General features: G+C 58.1%; 1 protein-coding gene across 20 annotated transcripts in view; it reads right to left on the reverse strand.

Moving 5' to 3' along the window:
- Positions 1 to 764: 764 nt before the first annotated feature.
- FCHO1 (FCH and mu domain containing endocytic adaptor 1) overlaps positions 765 to 15,864 on the reverse strand; it is a 41,051-nt gene continuing 25,951 nt past the window's right edge. For 10 of the 20 annotated variants that reach the window (XM_074384405.1, XM_074384401.1, XM_074384406.1 and 7 more), the window contains 19 exons: positions 15,592 to 15,690; positions 15,405 to 15,501; positions 14,243 to 14,287; positions 14,045 to 14,129; positions 13,481 to 13,505; positions 13,042 to 13,099; positions 12,434 to 12,612; positions 12,324 to 12,348; positions 11,929 to 11,980; positions 10,061 to 10,152; positions 9,403 to 9,678; positions 8,778 to 8,890; positions 8,586 to 8,673; positions 8,300 to 8,408; positions 7,017 to 7,172; positions 6,269 to 6,401; positions 5,592 to 5,791; positions 3,852 to 3,907; positions 1,392 to 2,277 (listed from right to left, as the gene is read on the reverse strand). In XM_074384405.1, coding sequence (XP_074240506.1) covers positions 1,901 to 2,277; positions 3,852 to 3,907; positions 5,592 to 5,791; positions 6,269 to 6,401; positions 7,017 to 7,172; positions 8,300 to 8,408; positions 8,586 to 8,673; positions 8,778 to 8,890; positions 9,403 to 9,678; positions 10,061 to 10,152; positions 11,929 to 11,980; positions 12,324 to 12,348; positions 12,434 to 12,612; positions 13,042 to 13,099; positions 13,481 to 13,505; positions 14,045 to 14,129; positions 14,243 to 14,287; positions 15,405 to 15,501; positions 15,592 to 15,690 — 2,265 coding nt within the window. In that variant the 3' untranslated portion in view covers positions 1,392 to 1,900. Of the gene's footprint in view, positions 1,054 to 1,391; positions 2,278 to 3,851; positions 3,908 to 5,591; positions 5,792 to 6,268; positions 6,402 to 7,016; positions 7,173 to 8,299; positions 8,409 to 8,585; positions 8,674 to 8,777; positions 8,891 to 9,402; positions 9,679 to 10,060; positions 10,153 to 11,928; positions 11,981 to 12,323; positions 12,349 to 12,433; positions 12,613 to 13,041; positions 13,100 to 13,480; positions 13,506 to 14,044; positions 14,130 to 14,242; positions 14,288 to 15,404; positions 15,502 to 15,591; positions 15,691 to 15,864 lie in introns of those variants that run through there. The other 10 variants (XM_074384412.1, XM_074384409.1, XM_039466259.2 and 7 more) reach the window with 3 other exon arrangements.

Genomic DNA, 15,864 nt, shown 5'->3' on the forward strand with positions numbered 1-15,864 from the left:
CCCAGTGTCAAGGTCAGGAACACGGGCCCCGGTTCCCAGCAGGTCCATCAGGACCCAAGACTGTCCCCTGGCCTCAGACCTGCTCCCTGCTACAGTCTGCTGTGACTACTTCAGTCCTGCCCTCCCTCCCACACCTGCACCAAGGTCCACCCTCCACCCGAGGCTCCCAACGCTGCCCGGTACTACTGGGTGTTCTGCCCTGTAGCTGGCACTCTTCAAAGTGTGTGACCTCCCACAGATTCCCAGTGAGGTGAGTTGCAGATGAGCAAACTGAGGCTCAAGTCACATGGCCGGTGGTAGCCAAGCAGCTCCTCACTCAGGCTTCCTGTCTCTACTGTCTGGCTTCCAAGAACTTTGTTCTGCTCACAGCTCTCTCCCTGCTATGTGGTATACTGTAGGTACCCAATTAATGTTTGTAGGTTACTGATTGCTTCCTCACTGAACTAACAGCTTCCCATTACTTTGCTTGAGATGCCCGTTCCTAGCTTGCAAACTCCTACTCATACCTCAAAACCCCATTTATAATGCCCCCTCCTTAGGAAGTCTTCCTAACTGCTTGGGAAGACTCCTGGCACCCCCTTCTAGGCTCCTCTGGTCCTCCTCCCTCCCTCTAGACCGTGGGGCTGGGGTGTCTGTGTCTGGTTCTTTCTCTCCCAGAATGGCCCTGTACGGGTTGAACACGCTGCAGGAAGGGAGGTGCCTTAGGTATATTGTATCCATCTCCTTCTCTTCCTCCTGTCTCCGACAACGCAAAGGACACTTCCTGGAGCAGGAAAAGCTTTCCTTTTTTATTTTATTAGAAAATAAAGTGTTTATTCAAAGAACATTAAAAGGCCAGGACCTGTGTGGGGTTGGCATGAGGGGGAGGAGTGAATCTCAGGCTCAGCCAGGCTGGGCATGGGGCTCCTCTCCGTGGAGTCTGGGCCTCAGGGAGGCTGGGGTGGGAGGCCCCAGGGTCCCACTGGAGGGCAGGGGGCGGTCAACCAGCACCAGGGCGCAGTGCAGAGCTGGGACGGCAGCGTCTGCGGATTCAGCAGCTCACCAGGTACATCCCTGTAGGGGCGTGGCTGTGAGGGGGCGGGGAGGAGGGGTGCGGGAGGGGGGCGCAGGGAGGAGGGGTGCGGGAGGGGGCGCGGAGAGGAGGGGTGGGGGGGCGCGGGGAGGAGGGGTGGGGGCGCGGGGAGGAGGGGTGCGGGGAGGAGGGGTGCGGGAGGGGGCGCAGGGAGGGAGGGGTGCGGGGGGGCGCAGGGAGGAGGGGTGCGGGAGGGGGTGCGGAGAGGAGGGGTGGGGGCGCGGGGAGGAGGGGTGCGGGGAGGAGGGGTGCGGGAGGGGGCACGGAGAGGAGGGGTGGGGGGGCACGGGGAGAAGGGGTGGGGGGGCGCGGGGAGGAGGGGTGCGGGAGGGGAAGGGGCGGGGAGGAATGCAGGAGGGGGTCCCCTGCTCCCACCCTGGGATGCTTCGATCTTCCTTGTCCTCTTCAAACACCCCCGTAACTCATTGTCCCTGCTGCCCTTGGGCCCCAGGAGCCCGCTGATGGGGGCAGGGTGGGGCTGGAGGAGGGGGTGGCAGGAGGGCTTTGAGCTCCCTGGCTTGGGTCCTTTTATTTTTTTTCTGGAGACAGAGTTTCACTCCAGTCGCCCAGGCTCAAGTGCAATGGCCTTCACTACAACCTCCACCTCCCGGGTTCAAGCGATTCTCCTGACAGCCTCCCAAGTAGCTGGGATTACAGGCATGCGCCACCACGCCCAGCTATATTTTTCTATTTTTAAGTCGAGACGGGGTTTCTCCATGTTGGTCAGGCTGGTCTCAAACTCATAACCTCAGGTGATCCACCCGCCTTGGCCTCCCAAAGTGCTGGGATGATAGGCGTGAGCCGCCACACCGGGCCAGCTTGGTCCTTTCAAGGATGTCCTCCAGAGGCCAGCCCAAGATACATGGGGCCCCGGCTCCTTCCCCACCTGTGTCCCCCATCTGCAGTCTCCTGGCCCCAACACCCACCCTTGTCTTTCCCAAGGATGCCCCACCCCATCCCTCCCCGCCAGCCCGGGGCTTGCTTGCCCCCAGCCAGGTCCCGGCTCCTGGGGTCCCCCCGGCAGCAGGGTTGGGGAGTACCTGTGGCGAACCTCCTCTTCACCAGCGACATGCGGTACCCACTGCCCACGAGCTCCAAGTCCACGCCCGACAGCGTGGCCCCCTCGCTGGTGAACTGCGCGGCCACGGGGCTGGGTGTGCTGGGCCCCGAGAGCGGCTCCCAGCTGGCAGAGAGGCGGCCAGAGCCTGGGGAGGCCTGCGGTCAGCTGCGCCCCAGCGCCGGCCCAGGCCCAGCGGTGAACCAAGCTCCTCTTCGGACCCTGAAGCCCTTTGCTTCGTGGCCTTCATGTGCCTCATCACATCTCCCTTCCATCCCCTGCGTCCGTCTCGCCTGGCATCACTGGGTTTTGTGTGGCTGGCGAGGGGGGCCCTGCCTCAGGGCTTTTGCACCTGCTGTGTCTGTGTGTCTGCCCATCTGGCTTTGGGACACCCTCACCTCCACCTTTTTTTTTTTTTTGAGACGGAGTTTCGCTCTTGTTACCCAGGCTGGAGTGCAATGGCGCGATCTCGGCTCACCGCAACCTCCGCCTCCTGGATTCCGGCAATTCTCCTGCCTCAGCCTCCTGAGTAGCTGGGATTACAGGCACGCGCCACCATGCCCAGCTGATTTTTTGTATTTTTAGTAGAGACGGGGTTTCACCATGTTGACCAGGATGGTCTCGATCTCTTGACCTCGTGATCCACCCGCCTCGGCCTCCCAAAGTGCTGGGATTACAGGCTTGAGCCACCGCGCCCGGCTGTTTAAATGGAGCCTCACTCTGTCACCCAGGCTGGAGTGCAGTGGTATGATCTTGGCTCACTGCAACCTCTGCCTCCCAGGTTGAAGCAGTTCCCCTGCCTGACTCCCGAGTAGCTGGGATTACAGGTGCAGGCTAATTTTTGTCTTTTTAGTAGAGACGGGGTTTCAACATGTTAGCCAGGCTAGTCTCGAACTCCTGACCTCAGGCAATCCGCCCGCCTCAGCCTCCCAAAGCGCTGGGATTACAGGAGTGAGCCACTGTGCCCAGCCTAGCTTTTTTTTTTTTTTTTTTTTTTTTTTTTAGAGACAGGGTCTGGCTTTGTCGCCCAGGCTGAAGTGTAGTGGTGCAATCATAGGTCACTGCAGCCTCCAACTCCTGGGCTCCAGTGATCCTCCCATCTGGGCCTCCCAAAGCACTGGGATTATAGAACTATGCCCTCCTCCAGCTTTTTTTTCAAGACAAAGTCTCACTTTGTCGCCCAGGCTGGAATGTAGTGGCACAATCCTGGCTCACTGCCACCTCTGCCTCCGAGTGATTCTCCTGCCTCGGCCTCCCACAGCTGGGATTACAGGCACCTGCCACAATGCCCAGCTCATTTTTGTATTTTTAGTACAGACAGGATTTCACCATGCTGGCCAGGCTGATCTAGAACTCCTGACCTCAAGTGATCCACCCCTCTCGGCCTCCCAAAGTGCTGGGACTACAGGCGTGAGCCACTGCGCCTGGCATTTTTTGCTGGCTGGTTTGTTTTTTAGAACACGGTCTGGCTCTGTTGCCCCGGCTAGAGTGCCGTGGTGTGATCATGAGTTACTGTAGCCTCCAAATCCTGGGCTCACGTGAGCCATGCAGAGCACCGGGTCACAGCCCAGACCACCCGCCCAGCCCTCCTCCAGCTTGCTAAAGCCTTCCTCAGTGCCCGTGCTCACCCCCAGTACACCCCCAATTCTATCCGATGCAAGTAAGTGCCACCCCCTGACCGCAGTCCCTCCCCCCGGGCCCTCAGGCACAACCGAAGCTCACCCCCTGCCTCAGACACATCTGGAAGCCTCCATGTGAGCCGCTTCTCCTCCAGGCTCCTGGCAGTGAGAGAATCTCAGTCAGGGCTTCCCCAGAGAGGATGCTGAGAGCCCAGGGTCCCAGCTCCGCTGCCTCCTGGCTGTGTGACCCCAGCAAGCCTTCTCCCCACTTCACCTCAATTTCCCCATCTGTGAAATCGGGGTGAGATGCGGAATAGCCACGGAGCCACACAGCACGTTGATGTTTTTGTTTTTGTTTTCGAGATGGAGTCTCCCTCTGTCACCCAGGCTGGAGTGCAGTGGCGTGATCTCTGCTCACTGCAACCTCCGCCTCCCGGGTTCAAGTGATTCTCCTGCCTCAACTTCCTGAGTAGCTGGGGTTACAGGCACGTGCCACCATGCTTGGCTAATCTTTTGTATTTTTAGTAGAAATGAGGTTTCGCCATATTAACCAGGCTGGTCTCGAAATCCTGACCTCAGGTAATCCGCCCGCCTCGGCCTCCCAAAGTTCTGGGATTGCTGGTGAGAGCCACCACACCCGGCCTAATTTCTGTTTTTTAAGAGAGGGTTCTGGCCGGCCGCGGTGGCTCACACCTGTAATCCCAGCACTTTGGGAGGCCGAGGCAGGCGGATCACCTGAAGTCATGAATTTGAGACCAGCCTGACCAACATGGAGAAACCCCGTTTCTACTAAAAATACAAAATTAGCTGGGCATGGTGGCACATGCCTGTAATCTCAGTACTTTGGGAGGCTGAGGGGGGCAGATCACCTGAGATCGGGAGTTCCAGACTAGCCTGACCAACATGGAGAAACCCTGTCTCTACTAAAAATACAAAATTAGCTGGGCGTGGTGGCACATGCCTGTAATCCCAGCTACTTGGGAAACTGAGGCAGGAGAATCGCTTGAACCTGGGAGGCAGAGGTCGCAGTGAGCTGAGATGGTGCCATTGCACTCCAGCCTGGGCAACAAGAGCGAAACTCCGTCTCAAAATAAATAAAAATAAAGAAAGAAAGAAAGAGAGACGGTTGTCAACCAGGCTAACCCCCTGCAGCCTCAGCTCCTGGGCTCAAGTGATCCTTCTGCCTTAGCCTCCCAAGTAGCCGAGACTACAGGAGCACACCACCACGCCTGATTACTTTTTAAAATATTTTTTGGAAGGCTGGGTGCAGTGGCTCGTGCCTATAATCCCAGTACTTTGGATTTGGGAGGCTGAGGTGGGTGGATCACCTGAGGTGAGGGGTTCGAGACCAGACTGGGCAACATGGTAAAATGCTGTCTCTACTAAAAAAAAAAAAAAAAAATACAAAAATTAGCTGGGTGTGGTGGCAGGCACCTGTAATCCCAGCTACTCGGGAGGTGAATCGCTTGAACCCAGGAGGCGGAGGTGGCAGTGAGCTGAGATCCTGCGGTTGCACTCCAGCCTGGGTGACAGAGCGAGACTCCATCTCAAAATTAATTAATTAATTAAATTGATAAAGCTAAAATATTTTCTGTAGAGATGAGGTCTCACTATATTGCCCAGGCTGGTCTCAAACTCCTGGCCTTAAGTGATCCTCCCATCTCAGCCTCCCAAAGCATCGCGATTACAGGCATGACCCACCGCACCTGGCCCTCATAATATCACCCTCAGTGCTAAGCAGGGTGGAATCACCAGTGAAGGGTCAGGCCCAGAGTGCACCCTTTAACCGTCATCAAGGGGAAGGTCTGGGCTTGTGGGGGAAATGCCTCCCACACGCCCTCACCAGGTGGCGGCTGGCTGCAGGCGGACGTTGGTCACAGGCTCCCCCACGGGCAGCAGGATCTGGACGTTCGTGAGTGGCGTGGGCACAGCCGTGGCACCGGGCCGGTAGCCGTAGTCCACCGAGACCTGGGTGAGGGTGGCCCCACACTGCCAGTGGGCACTGAGCTGCAGAGGCACAGACTGGGGACCCGGGCGGGAGAACTAGGAGGAATCAGAACGGGAGAGAGCACATGGCTTGGGCCATCTCGTCTTGCCACACGCGCACGATTCAACCACCTTGACCTGCGACGCACGCACACCCCGCCCCAAGAGAGCCCGGTCACAGGGAGATCTGACGGATGACAGGCTGTATTACCCCAGGGTTCCAGCAGGGGGCAGGAGAGCGCATCATTCTAAGAAAAGTCTCCCAAGGAAGTTCAAGGGCAAGGTTCCCTGGCTGGGCCTCTTCTAGTTCACATAATGAAGGTATCCGCAACAGGGCTGCACGCCCTCCCACACCGACTACTCCACCATTCGTTCCCAACCCTACGCGCTCCCCGCTCATCGGCTCTCACAGGTTGGATGCCTTGAGGTCAGGCGTTCGAGACCAGCTTGGCCAACAGGCAGGCACTTCCGAGTCGGCTGCTGGCTCACCCCATCCCCACTCCACCTCCTCCCGGCCCCACGTGGGTGGCGCACCTGGTACCGCAGCAGCACCACGTTGTAGTAGGAGGCGGTGGGGTTCTGCTCTGCCTGGCGCTGCAGGGCCTCGGTCAGAGCTGCCATGTTGAGCCAGAAGTCTTTGGTCTCAGGGTCACTCTGGGAGGGGTCACTGCGGAGACCCGGACTGATCACCCCAACCCTCGGGAGATGCCCTCCCAGGGCTCTCAACATTCAAACTACCCCAAGCGCTTCCTAAAGATGCCATTTCCTGGCCCACCAAAGCCCTACCTGAGTGGTAGTGGTGGGGGCAGTAAAGGAGGGATGGAAAACCAGGGTCAGAGAGGGCAAGTTACTTGCCCCAGGCCACACAGCAAATCCAAGGAGGCCTCCTCGGGGCGTGGCGGCTCACACCTGTAATCATTGCACTTTGGGAGGCCAAAGCAGGAGGATCACAAGGTCAGGAGTTTGAGACAGTCTGACCAACATGGTGAAACCCGGTCTCTACTAAAAATACAAAAATTAGCTGGGTGTGGTGGCGCACGCCGGTAATCCCAGCTACTCAGGAGGCTGAGGCAGGAGAATTGCTTGAACCCGGGAGGTGGAGGTTGCAGTGAGCTGACATCTCGCCACTGCACTGCAGCCTGGGCAACAGAGTGAGACTCTGTCTCAAAAAAAAAAAAAAAAAAAAAAAAAAATCCCAGGGGGCAGAGAGGGAATTCAGAGCCCAGAAGCCCGTGACCCCCAGCAGCCTCTGAGGCCCTCTCCCACTGCCCATGCGCAGTACCTGAAGAGCAGCTCGGCGTTGGGCTGGAAGTGCTCTATAGGAGCCGTGTGTACAAGCCGGAAGCTGAGGACGGGCGGGGGCGGGGTCCCGCTGAACACACGCACGATGCCAGCAGGGAAGGTCATGGTCAGCTCCCCAGTGACTCGAGCCAGGCAGCTGGGGAGGGCGGAGGGACTGGACGTTGGCTCAGAGCTGTGTCTGGCGTCTCATCCTCCCCCTTCTCCTGGTTCCACTGCTGCCTGTGGCTCCCCAGACCCCTCAGATCTAGGATGGCCCTGAGGATGCCCCATGTCCTTTCCCCCAACTTCTTTCTCTTTCGTTCCTGCCTACACAGGAAGAATCCACCCTGGGCTGAAGGAGGCAGGAACATCTTCCCTAGCTCTCTTTTCTCCTAGGCCACCAGGAAGCTCAAATTAAAATGTTCAGTTTTTTAGCCATCGTCTGCTTGGGTTTTCGATCTGACACTCACCTCTTCTTCCTGGTTTGACTTTCAGATCTTTTTTTGCTGTAGGCCATCCCAGTATATATCCTTGGCCCCTCTGCTTTTCCCTAACCCACCCTCTAACCCCCGTTACTGCGACTAACTAGTCTGGGTCTCTTCATCGAAATGCGCGTGGCAGCTTCGAGTCTACAGTAATGCCTAGCCCTGCTCAAATGCCCTCCTATGGCCAGGCGTGGCGGCTCATGCTTGTAATACCAGCACTTTGGGAGGCTGAGACGGGCTGATCATTTGAAGTCAGGAGTTCGAGACCAGCCTGGCCAACACGGTGAAACCCTGTCTCTCCTAAAAATACAAAATTAGCTGGGCGTGGTGGTGGGCACCTGTAATCCCAGCTACTTGAGAAGCTGAGGCAGGAGAATTGCTTGAACTCATGAGGCAGAGGTGGCAGTGTGCCAAGATCATGCCACTGCACTCCAGCCTGAGCGACAGAGTGAGACCCTGTCTCAAAACAAACGAAAAATTAAAAAAATGAGTCAGGTGCGTTGGTGGGCACCTGTAGTTCCAGCTACGTGGGAGGCTGAGGCAGGAGAATCACTTGAACCCGGGAGGCGGAGGTTGTGGTGAGCTGAGCTCACGCCACTACACTCCAGTCTGGGTGCCAAGAGCGAAGGTCCATCTCAAAAAAAAAAAAAGGCCCTCCCTGGCTCCATTGCCCTTAGAACATGGACATGGGGGCCTGGTCACTTGGCTTGGTGTTCAAGGCCATGAAGCACATCTGAAAGCTGTCCCTGCTGGACGCCCCCCCAACACAGACCCCCCCACGGGCCCTGTCACCCTGTACCTGGGGCTGTGGCCACGGAAGTAGGCGTGGACATATTCCGTGAAGGCTGTGGCTACCGGCAGGGCATCCTGGGAGCCCAGGACCACAGGGCTCGGACCCCGGGAGACTCCTGGGGGTGGCGGGGAGGGAATGGGGAACAGACAGAGCGGGTGAAGACAGGCCTCAGGCTCGAGACCCCGCCCCCACCTCGGCCCCGCCACACCTGTGCCAACAGAGAAGCTACCCACCCAAACCACAGAAGGTGAGACTGAGGCCCAAAGCAGGGCCCAGGCCCACCCTCACGTACCGTGTCCTGTCTGGGATGAGAAGCAGAGCCGTTCCGGGCCAGTGCTGGGGGCCGAAGAGCCCAGTGGGGAGGGGCTCAGGGAACGAGACTGGAAGGGAAAGAGACAAGCTGGGCTGGGGGTCCCCGGGAGCCGTGCCCAAAGCGGACCCCAGAGGTGCCCACAGCCCAGCTCCTGCCGTGCCCCTCACCTACCAGGTCCCCGTTGCTGCGTGTGAGGGGGCAGGACACCTTCCTAGAGCGCAGTCTCCTGGGCGGGGCAGCCAGACCCTCCCTGGCTGTGGGGTCAGCAGGCACAGGCATCAGGTCTGGGAGCGATTGCACAGAGGCACTGCTGAGATGCTGCCCAGGGCCTCTCAGGCCTCCCTGTTCATAGCCCTCATCGTTACTCAGGGTGATGCTCACAAGCCCTGCCTGGTCCCGTTTCCCTGCCGACAGCCCCACTCTCTCCCACCTCCTCCCCTCATCACCGCATTCCAGCAGGCCGGCCTTGCTGTTCTTCAGACGTGCCTAGCGCCTTCCTGCACTAGGGCTGTGCCCACTGCCCAGCACGTCTTTCCCCCAGGTCCGAGCGGTTCTGTCCTGACATCCCTGAAATCGCAGCTCAGATGTCCCTTCCTCAGGGAGGGCCCCCAGCTGGCACCCGCTACCGCCTGCCTTGCTAAATGTCCATCTCAGTGTTGTCTCCGCGAGGTGGGAGGTTCTGCCCTCCTGACCCTGGCTGTGTCTCCAGCAGCCTGATCAGGCCCTGCCCACAGCAGGCGCTCAATCCCCGGCCCAGGGTTCCAGCAACTCTCAGGCCCAGGCCCGTGGGACTCACCTCCTCCAGCCAAGGCCTCCAGCCCCCAGGGCCCTGGAGAGGGGGCGAGGGGCTGCGGCGAGTCTGGCAGAGGCGGTGCCCGGATCCCCCGGGCCTCTGGGGGCGGCGCCCTACAGCTGGGCGGGCTCTGCGGCGTGCCTGGGCGGGGGACCCAGGAATCTGGGGAAGGGCCAGGTGCCGCGTGGGACGGAGAGTCCAGGCCGGAATCCTCCACATTTTCGGGCGACGAGGAGGAGAAAGGGGAAGGGCTGGAGGTGAAGCCCAGGCTGCTAGAGCCTTGGGGAGGGAAGGGGGCGGTCAGCTCCGACCCTCACCCACTTGGAGTCCCCGCCCATCCTCCTGCAGGCTACAGCAACGTCGAGGAAAGGTCTGGGGGGGGGGGGCTCCCATTCAGTCCTTGTGCAAGCCCCTGAGGCCACGCCTTCTGGTGACCTCCCTCTCCAAAAATGCCCGGCCCATCCACCCAGTCACCGCCCAGGGCCCCGCCCTCCCCGTGGCCCCGCCCACCGTCACTCCGGCCCCGCCCACCCGCACACGGGCCAGCCTTCCCTCCAGCCTGGCCTGTCCTCCCGCGGACGTGAGCGGCCTCACTTTGCAATGGCCCCACCCATCCTCCCTCTGGCCACACCCATGCCCTCCAATCCCTTATGCCCATCACCTGTAAAATCTTCGTGGTCAAAGGCTGACTCCAGGGGCGGCCCAAACAGGTTCTTGGACGCCTGCTCCTCTGACTGCAATTTCTCTGCGCAGCTAGAGAGGAGGCCAAGAGGGCGGCTTCTGTTTTTCCCCAAGCCTCATCCCACCCTGGGGCCTTTGCACATGCTGTCCCCACCATTTTTTTTTTTTTTTTTTTTTTTTGTTTTGTTTTGAGACGGAGTTTCGCTCTTGTTGCCCAGGCTGGAGTGCAATGGCATGATCTCGGCTCACCGCAACCTCCGCCTCCTGGGTTCAGGCAATTCTCCTGCCTCAGCCTCCTGAGTAGCTGGGATTACAGGCACACGCCACCATGCCCAGCTAATTTTTAGTATTTTTAGTAGAGACGGGGTTTCACCATGTTGACCAGGATGGTCTCGATCTCTTGACCTCGTGATCCACCCACCTCGGCCTCCCAAAGTGCTGGGATTACAGGCTTGAGCCACCGCGCCCAGCCATCCCCACCATTTTTTAAAAGGCAGAGTCTCACTCTGTCACCCAGGCTGGAGCCCAGCAGCCCGATCTCAGCTCGCTGCAACCTCCGTCTCCCTGGTTCAAGCGATTCTCCTGCCTCAGCCTCCTGGGTAGCTGGGATTACAGGCACCTGCCACCACACCTGGCTAATTTTGTATTTTTAGTATAAATGGGGTTTCACCAGCTTGGCCAGGCTGGTCTCGAATTGCTGACCTCAAATGAACTGCCCACTTCGGCTTCCCAAAGTCCTGGGCTTACAGGTGTGAGCCACTGTGCCCAGCCTGTTCCCAGTCTGGAGTTCCATTCCCTCAGCACTCTTCACAGCCACCTCCTGGCTCCTCTGTGGGGCTTGGCTCTAAGTCATTCCCTTGGGGAGGACCCCATCCCCACTCCAAGCGAAGTCACCTCCTCCTTTCTTCACGTTGTCGGCTTTAGTTTCTTCATAGCGCTTAGAAGTATCAAATATGCTCTAACTTATTTGCTTTTTTTTTTTTTTTTTTTTTTTGAAATAGAATTTCACTCTTGCTGCCCAAGCAGGAGTGCAGTGGCACAGTCTCGGCTCACCACAACCTCTGCCTCCTGAGTTCAAGTGATTCTCCTGCCTGAGCCTCCCAAGTAGCTGGGATTACAGGCATGCGCCACTGCACTCGACTAGTTTTGTATTTTTAGTAGAGATGGTGTTAACTCCATGTTGGTCAGGCTGGTCTCGAACTCCCGACCTCAGGTGATCCACCCACCTTGGCCTCCCCAAGCGCTGGGATTACAGGTGTGAGCCACCGCACCCAGCCTTATTTGCTGTTCTTAAAATCTGAGTCACTAGAATGTGACTCTGAGAAGGGAGACGTGTCTCAGAACCCAGGCCCTAGAACAGCACAGCTGCACAGCAGGCACTCAATAAATGTTCATCAAATGAATGACTAAATGGTCCCTCAAAAGCCAGCATAGGCCAGGCGCCATGGCTCACACATGTAATCCCAGCACTTTGGGAGGCCAAGGTGGGCAGATCACTTGAGGTCAGGAGTTCGAGACCAGCCTGGCCAACATGGTGAAACCCCGTCTCTACTAAAAATACAAAAATTAGCTGGGGTGGTGGCGGGCGCCTGTAATCCCAGCTACTCAGGAGGCTGTGGCAGGAGAATCTCTTGAACCCGGGAGGCAGAGGTTGCAGTGAGCCGAGATCGCACCACTGCCCTCCAGCCTGGGCCACAGAGTGAGACTCCCTCTCAAAAAACAAAAAACAAAAAAATCCCAGTGTGACTTCAACTCCCAGTCAGGACAAGACAACACCAGGCAGAGATATGGGGAGGTGGAGAGAGGAGGTGGGGACAGCCCCCACCTGCCCACTCATGTGGAACCCACCTGCCAGTTCTGGGAGCAGACCGTGGTCTCTGGGGTTTCCCAGCAGCGTCCCCTACAAGAGATGCACCTCTTTGAGTCTGCAATGCTCCCCACTCCACAGACCAGGGGACTGAGGTTCGGCACCGTCCAGTTGCCCAAGGTGATCAGCGAATCAGGCAGACACAGATTCAAGCCTGAGTCAGCCCGTCTCCAGACGTCGGCTCCTCCTGGCCCCAGCTACCCTTTTCAGCTCTCATTTAATTTCATAATGACCTCATTTTACAGAAAAGGAGACTGAAGATCAGAGTGGTTAAGCAGCCTGACCCAAGTGACACAACAGAGCGACGATTCAAGTCCACACCCACAGCCTCCCTACCTTGGCATCCTCCCCACTCTGAAGACCGATGGCTACTCACGTGAAGAATGGCGTTTCATGGTGCCCTGTGGACAAAGGGGACAACATCACATACGAGGGCATCCAGCCAGCCTCACCAGCACCACCCAGGGCACCCCTCCCACGCCTCACCCCCGGGCCGGGCGGAAGGATGAGGCTGCCCGCGGTGGCCCTGAGCTGTGCCGCCGCCGCCTCGGAGCTGCAGGCCGGAGCCCGGGCCGGGGCAGGCTTGATGTGCACGTAGAACTTGCGGGGCTCTTCATCGTCGAAGTCGGAGTCGCTGGATGAGAAACGGGAGGGCTCGGCCGTGCGTGGGTCACGGTCAAGGCCCAAGCCAATCCCAGCACAAGCTTCTCCCCAGTCAGCTCTCCAACTCAGCCTCGTCCCTCCCTGCTCACACCCTTGGAGGTCCTGCACAACCCCACCGCTCACCGCTTGCCACCTAAGTCCTGACACCCACCCCACCGCCAAGCCTTGGCACAAGCCGGCCCAGCCCAAACTGGCAAACTCCTGTTCAGCTGCAAAACCCCAACACTGGTGCCCCCTCCTCCAGGAAGCCCTGCTGGCTCTCCTTTTCTCTCTCCCTCTTGCCCAACGCTGACCCCATAGAGTGGGTGATTGCATTTAGGTTGGCTTCATCCACAGAGACTCTTCTCCAGGATGTACAGAGAAGATTGCTGAAAAGTGATTATTGTCCTTGCTGTGCCAACAACTGCCCCCAGGGGGTGCCAGAAGGATATTGTTTTGGGTCACGTCGGGCCGGACAGTGAAACCTTCATCATCCACCTCCGGACATGTCTAGGAGAGTCGGCGGGAGGGGCAGCGGTGAGTCAGGCTACCGGGTATCAAACCTTCCATTTCACCCTGCCAACCGCCCCGCCCCCAGGCCCTGACTCAGACCTCAAAACCACCCTGATGGCAGCAACTGTCTTTTCCGGGTGTGTGGGCAGGTTCCTGGGATAAACTGAGCTTTGGCAGGGACATTACCCCTGCCCACGTGGTCCACGGGACTTTGCAGCTGAGGTGGGATTTGAACCCAGCCCCCAGGCTGTGCCACCTCCAGCCCGCCCCTCAGTCCTGGCTCTTGAGTTTCCAGTAAAGATCTGAACTTTAAGAGCCAAGAGTAGGTTCAAACTCCTCCTCCTTGTAGCCCAGCCTGACCCCTCCCACGTCACTCACCCCTGAATCAGGCTCCAGGCTATCTCTGGGGATGGAGGAAGAGATGTTGCTGTCAGCTTCTGCAGCCCATCTGGTCCCCCCTACACTGGACGTGGAAGCTGGGGCAGCTCCCAGGCTATGATATTGCCCGGAGCTAGCCCTGGAGGCAGTGGGACCCCCGGGCTTGTGTGGGGAGGGGGTTGAATCTGGTTAGCTGAGTAGAGGGTGTTCTCAAACAGCCTGGGAGGGAAGAAATCCTGGAACTAATTTGAAGGGCTGCCCTATGAAGGTAGGGAAAGTGGGGGCTAGCCTTGGCAAACAGACAGACCAATCCTGGGCCAGCTGAGGCAGGGGAAAGGCTAGGCTACTCTGGGGCAGGCAGTTCCTGGCCTAACCTGGCAAAAGGAGGAATTCTGGACTAGCCTTGGCAGCGGTAATAGTGAGCTAGCCTGGGCCAGAGGCACTCCTGATCTGCCTTGGGTGAAGGGATTCCTGGGCTAGCCTGGAATATGGATACTCCTGGGCTATCCTAGGAGAGGGCTTCCGGGCTAGCCTGGGCTAGGCCGGGCAAGGGTGCTTCCTCACACAGCCGCAGGTGGCTCCGGCTCCCGCTCCCGCCGGCTGAGTCCCGGAAGGCGGAAGGCCTTGGCTCCCCGCAAACGTTTCATTGCTGAGGACAGATTGGGGGGCAGCTGAGCACGGGGAGGTGCCTCCTTTCACATTCAGATCAGCCTCCCTCAGCCCCACGGTCCAGCCTGGGCATCCAGGCCCAGACGTACTTGCCTTCCTGCAGGGCAGCCGCACTGAAGGCCTCGAAGTCCAGAGGTCCTGAGATGGGAGACAGAAACTCCACTGAGGGGCCAGGCACGGTGGCTCACGCCTGTCATCCCAGCCTTAGGAGGCCAGGGCAGATCACCTGCAGTCAGGAGTTTGAGACCAGCCTGGCCAACATGGTGAAACCCTGTCTCTACTAAAAATACAAAAGAATTGGCTGGGCACAGTGGAGGTCTGATGGATTGCCTGAGCTTAGGAGTTGACCAGCCTGGGCAACATGGTGAAACCCTGTCTCTACTAAAATACAATAAAAAAAAAAAAAAAAAAATTAGCCAGGCATGGTGGTGCAAGCCTGTAGTCCTATCCACTTGGGAGGCTGAGGCAGGAGACTCGCTTAAACCTGGGAGGCAGAGGCTGCAGTGAGCCAAGATCATGCCACTTCACTCTAGCCTGGGCGACGGAACAAGACTCCATCTCAAAAAAAAAAAAAAAAAAATTTAGCCAGTCTCCCCACCCTCAATTGAGTTTCTTTTTCTTTCTTTCTTTCTTTCTTTCTTTCCTTTTTTTTTTTGAGGCAGAGTCTTGCTCTGTCACCCAGGCTGGAGTGCAGTGATGTGATCTCGGCTCACTGCAACCTCCGCTTCCCAGTTTCAAGCAATTCTCCTGCCTCAGCCTCCCAAGTAAGTAGCTGGGATTACAGGTGCGTGCCACCGAGCCCGGCTAGTTTTTTGTATTTTTAGTAGAGCTGGGGTTTCACCGCGTTAGCCAGGATGGTATCGATCTCCTGACCTCGTGATCTGCCCTCCTCAGTCTCCCAAAGTGCTGGGATTACAGGCGTGAGCCACCGCGTCCGGCAAAACGTTTGCTCTTAACTCCTCCCCAATGCTGCATCTGAGCATTTGCACATTGTTCTTTTGCTTCACAACCCTCCATAGCTCCCTTAGGTTCTGAGGGGCGAAGTCAGATCAGCTGAGCCTGGCATTCAAGGCTCCTCTAGGATCCGGTTCACAGAAATGTACAGGTAAGATCAGGCTGAAGAGCCGGATTTCCTCAGCAGCCCATTTTTCCCATGAAGAAACCAAGGCCCAGGGAGGTTCAGTCTCCTGCCTCTGGAGTCCTGCCCGTCACCTGCAGCCCCACAGGGCAATCCCCGATGGCTGCCCTGACTCACCTGGCTTCTCCCGGCCCGTGCCCTTACTCTCTGCAAACTTCCTGAGTAGCATCTCCACGCTGACGTTCTCAATGTTCTGCTTAAATTCCTCATGCACCTGTGTCAGGTGGGCAGGGCGTGTAACTGATCAGGGCCCCCTCGCCCAGCAGCGACCCCAGCCTCATTCCTCACACCTGCCCTGACTCACCTGCCCGATCTGCACATGCGTGTCCTCCACCGAGTGAGCATAGGCGCCCAGCAGTGCCTTCATGTGCCTCAGGTGCGTCTCCTCCATGGCTTGGAAGCGCTGAAGCAGGAGGGGAGAGGCAGGAGGAAAGAAGGTCAGGTCCAAGAAGGAGTGGCCATGTGACTCAGCCTGACCAATCAGAACACCCTAAGCCCCTGGCTCAGTGAATGATTTGGGGAAAGGCCAATGAGAGTCTGCCCTAGGACTTTTGCTGAATCTATAGGAAAAGATGCT

The sequence above is a fragment of the Saimiri boliviensis genome, chromosome 14, assembly GCF_048565385.1.
Source record: "Saimiri boliviensis isolate mSaiBol1 chromosome 14, mSaiBol1.pri, whole genome shotgun sequence".
Lineage (NCBI taxonomy): Eukaryota > Metazoa > Chordata > Mammalia > Primates > Cebidae > Saimiri > Saimiri boliviensis.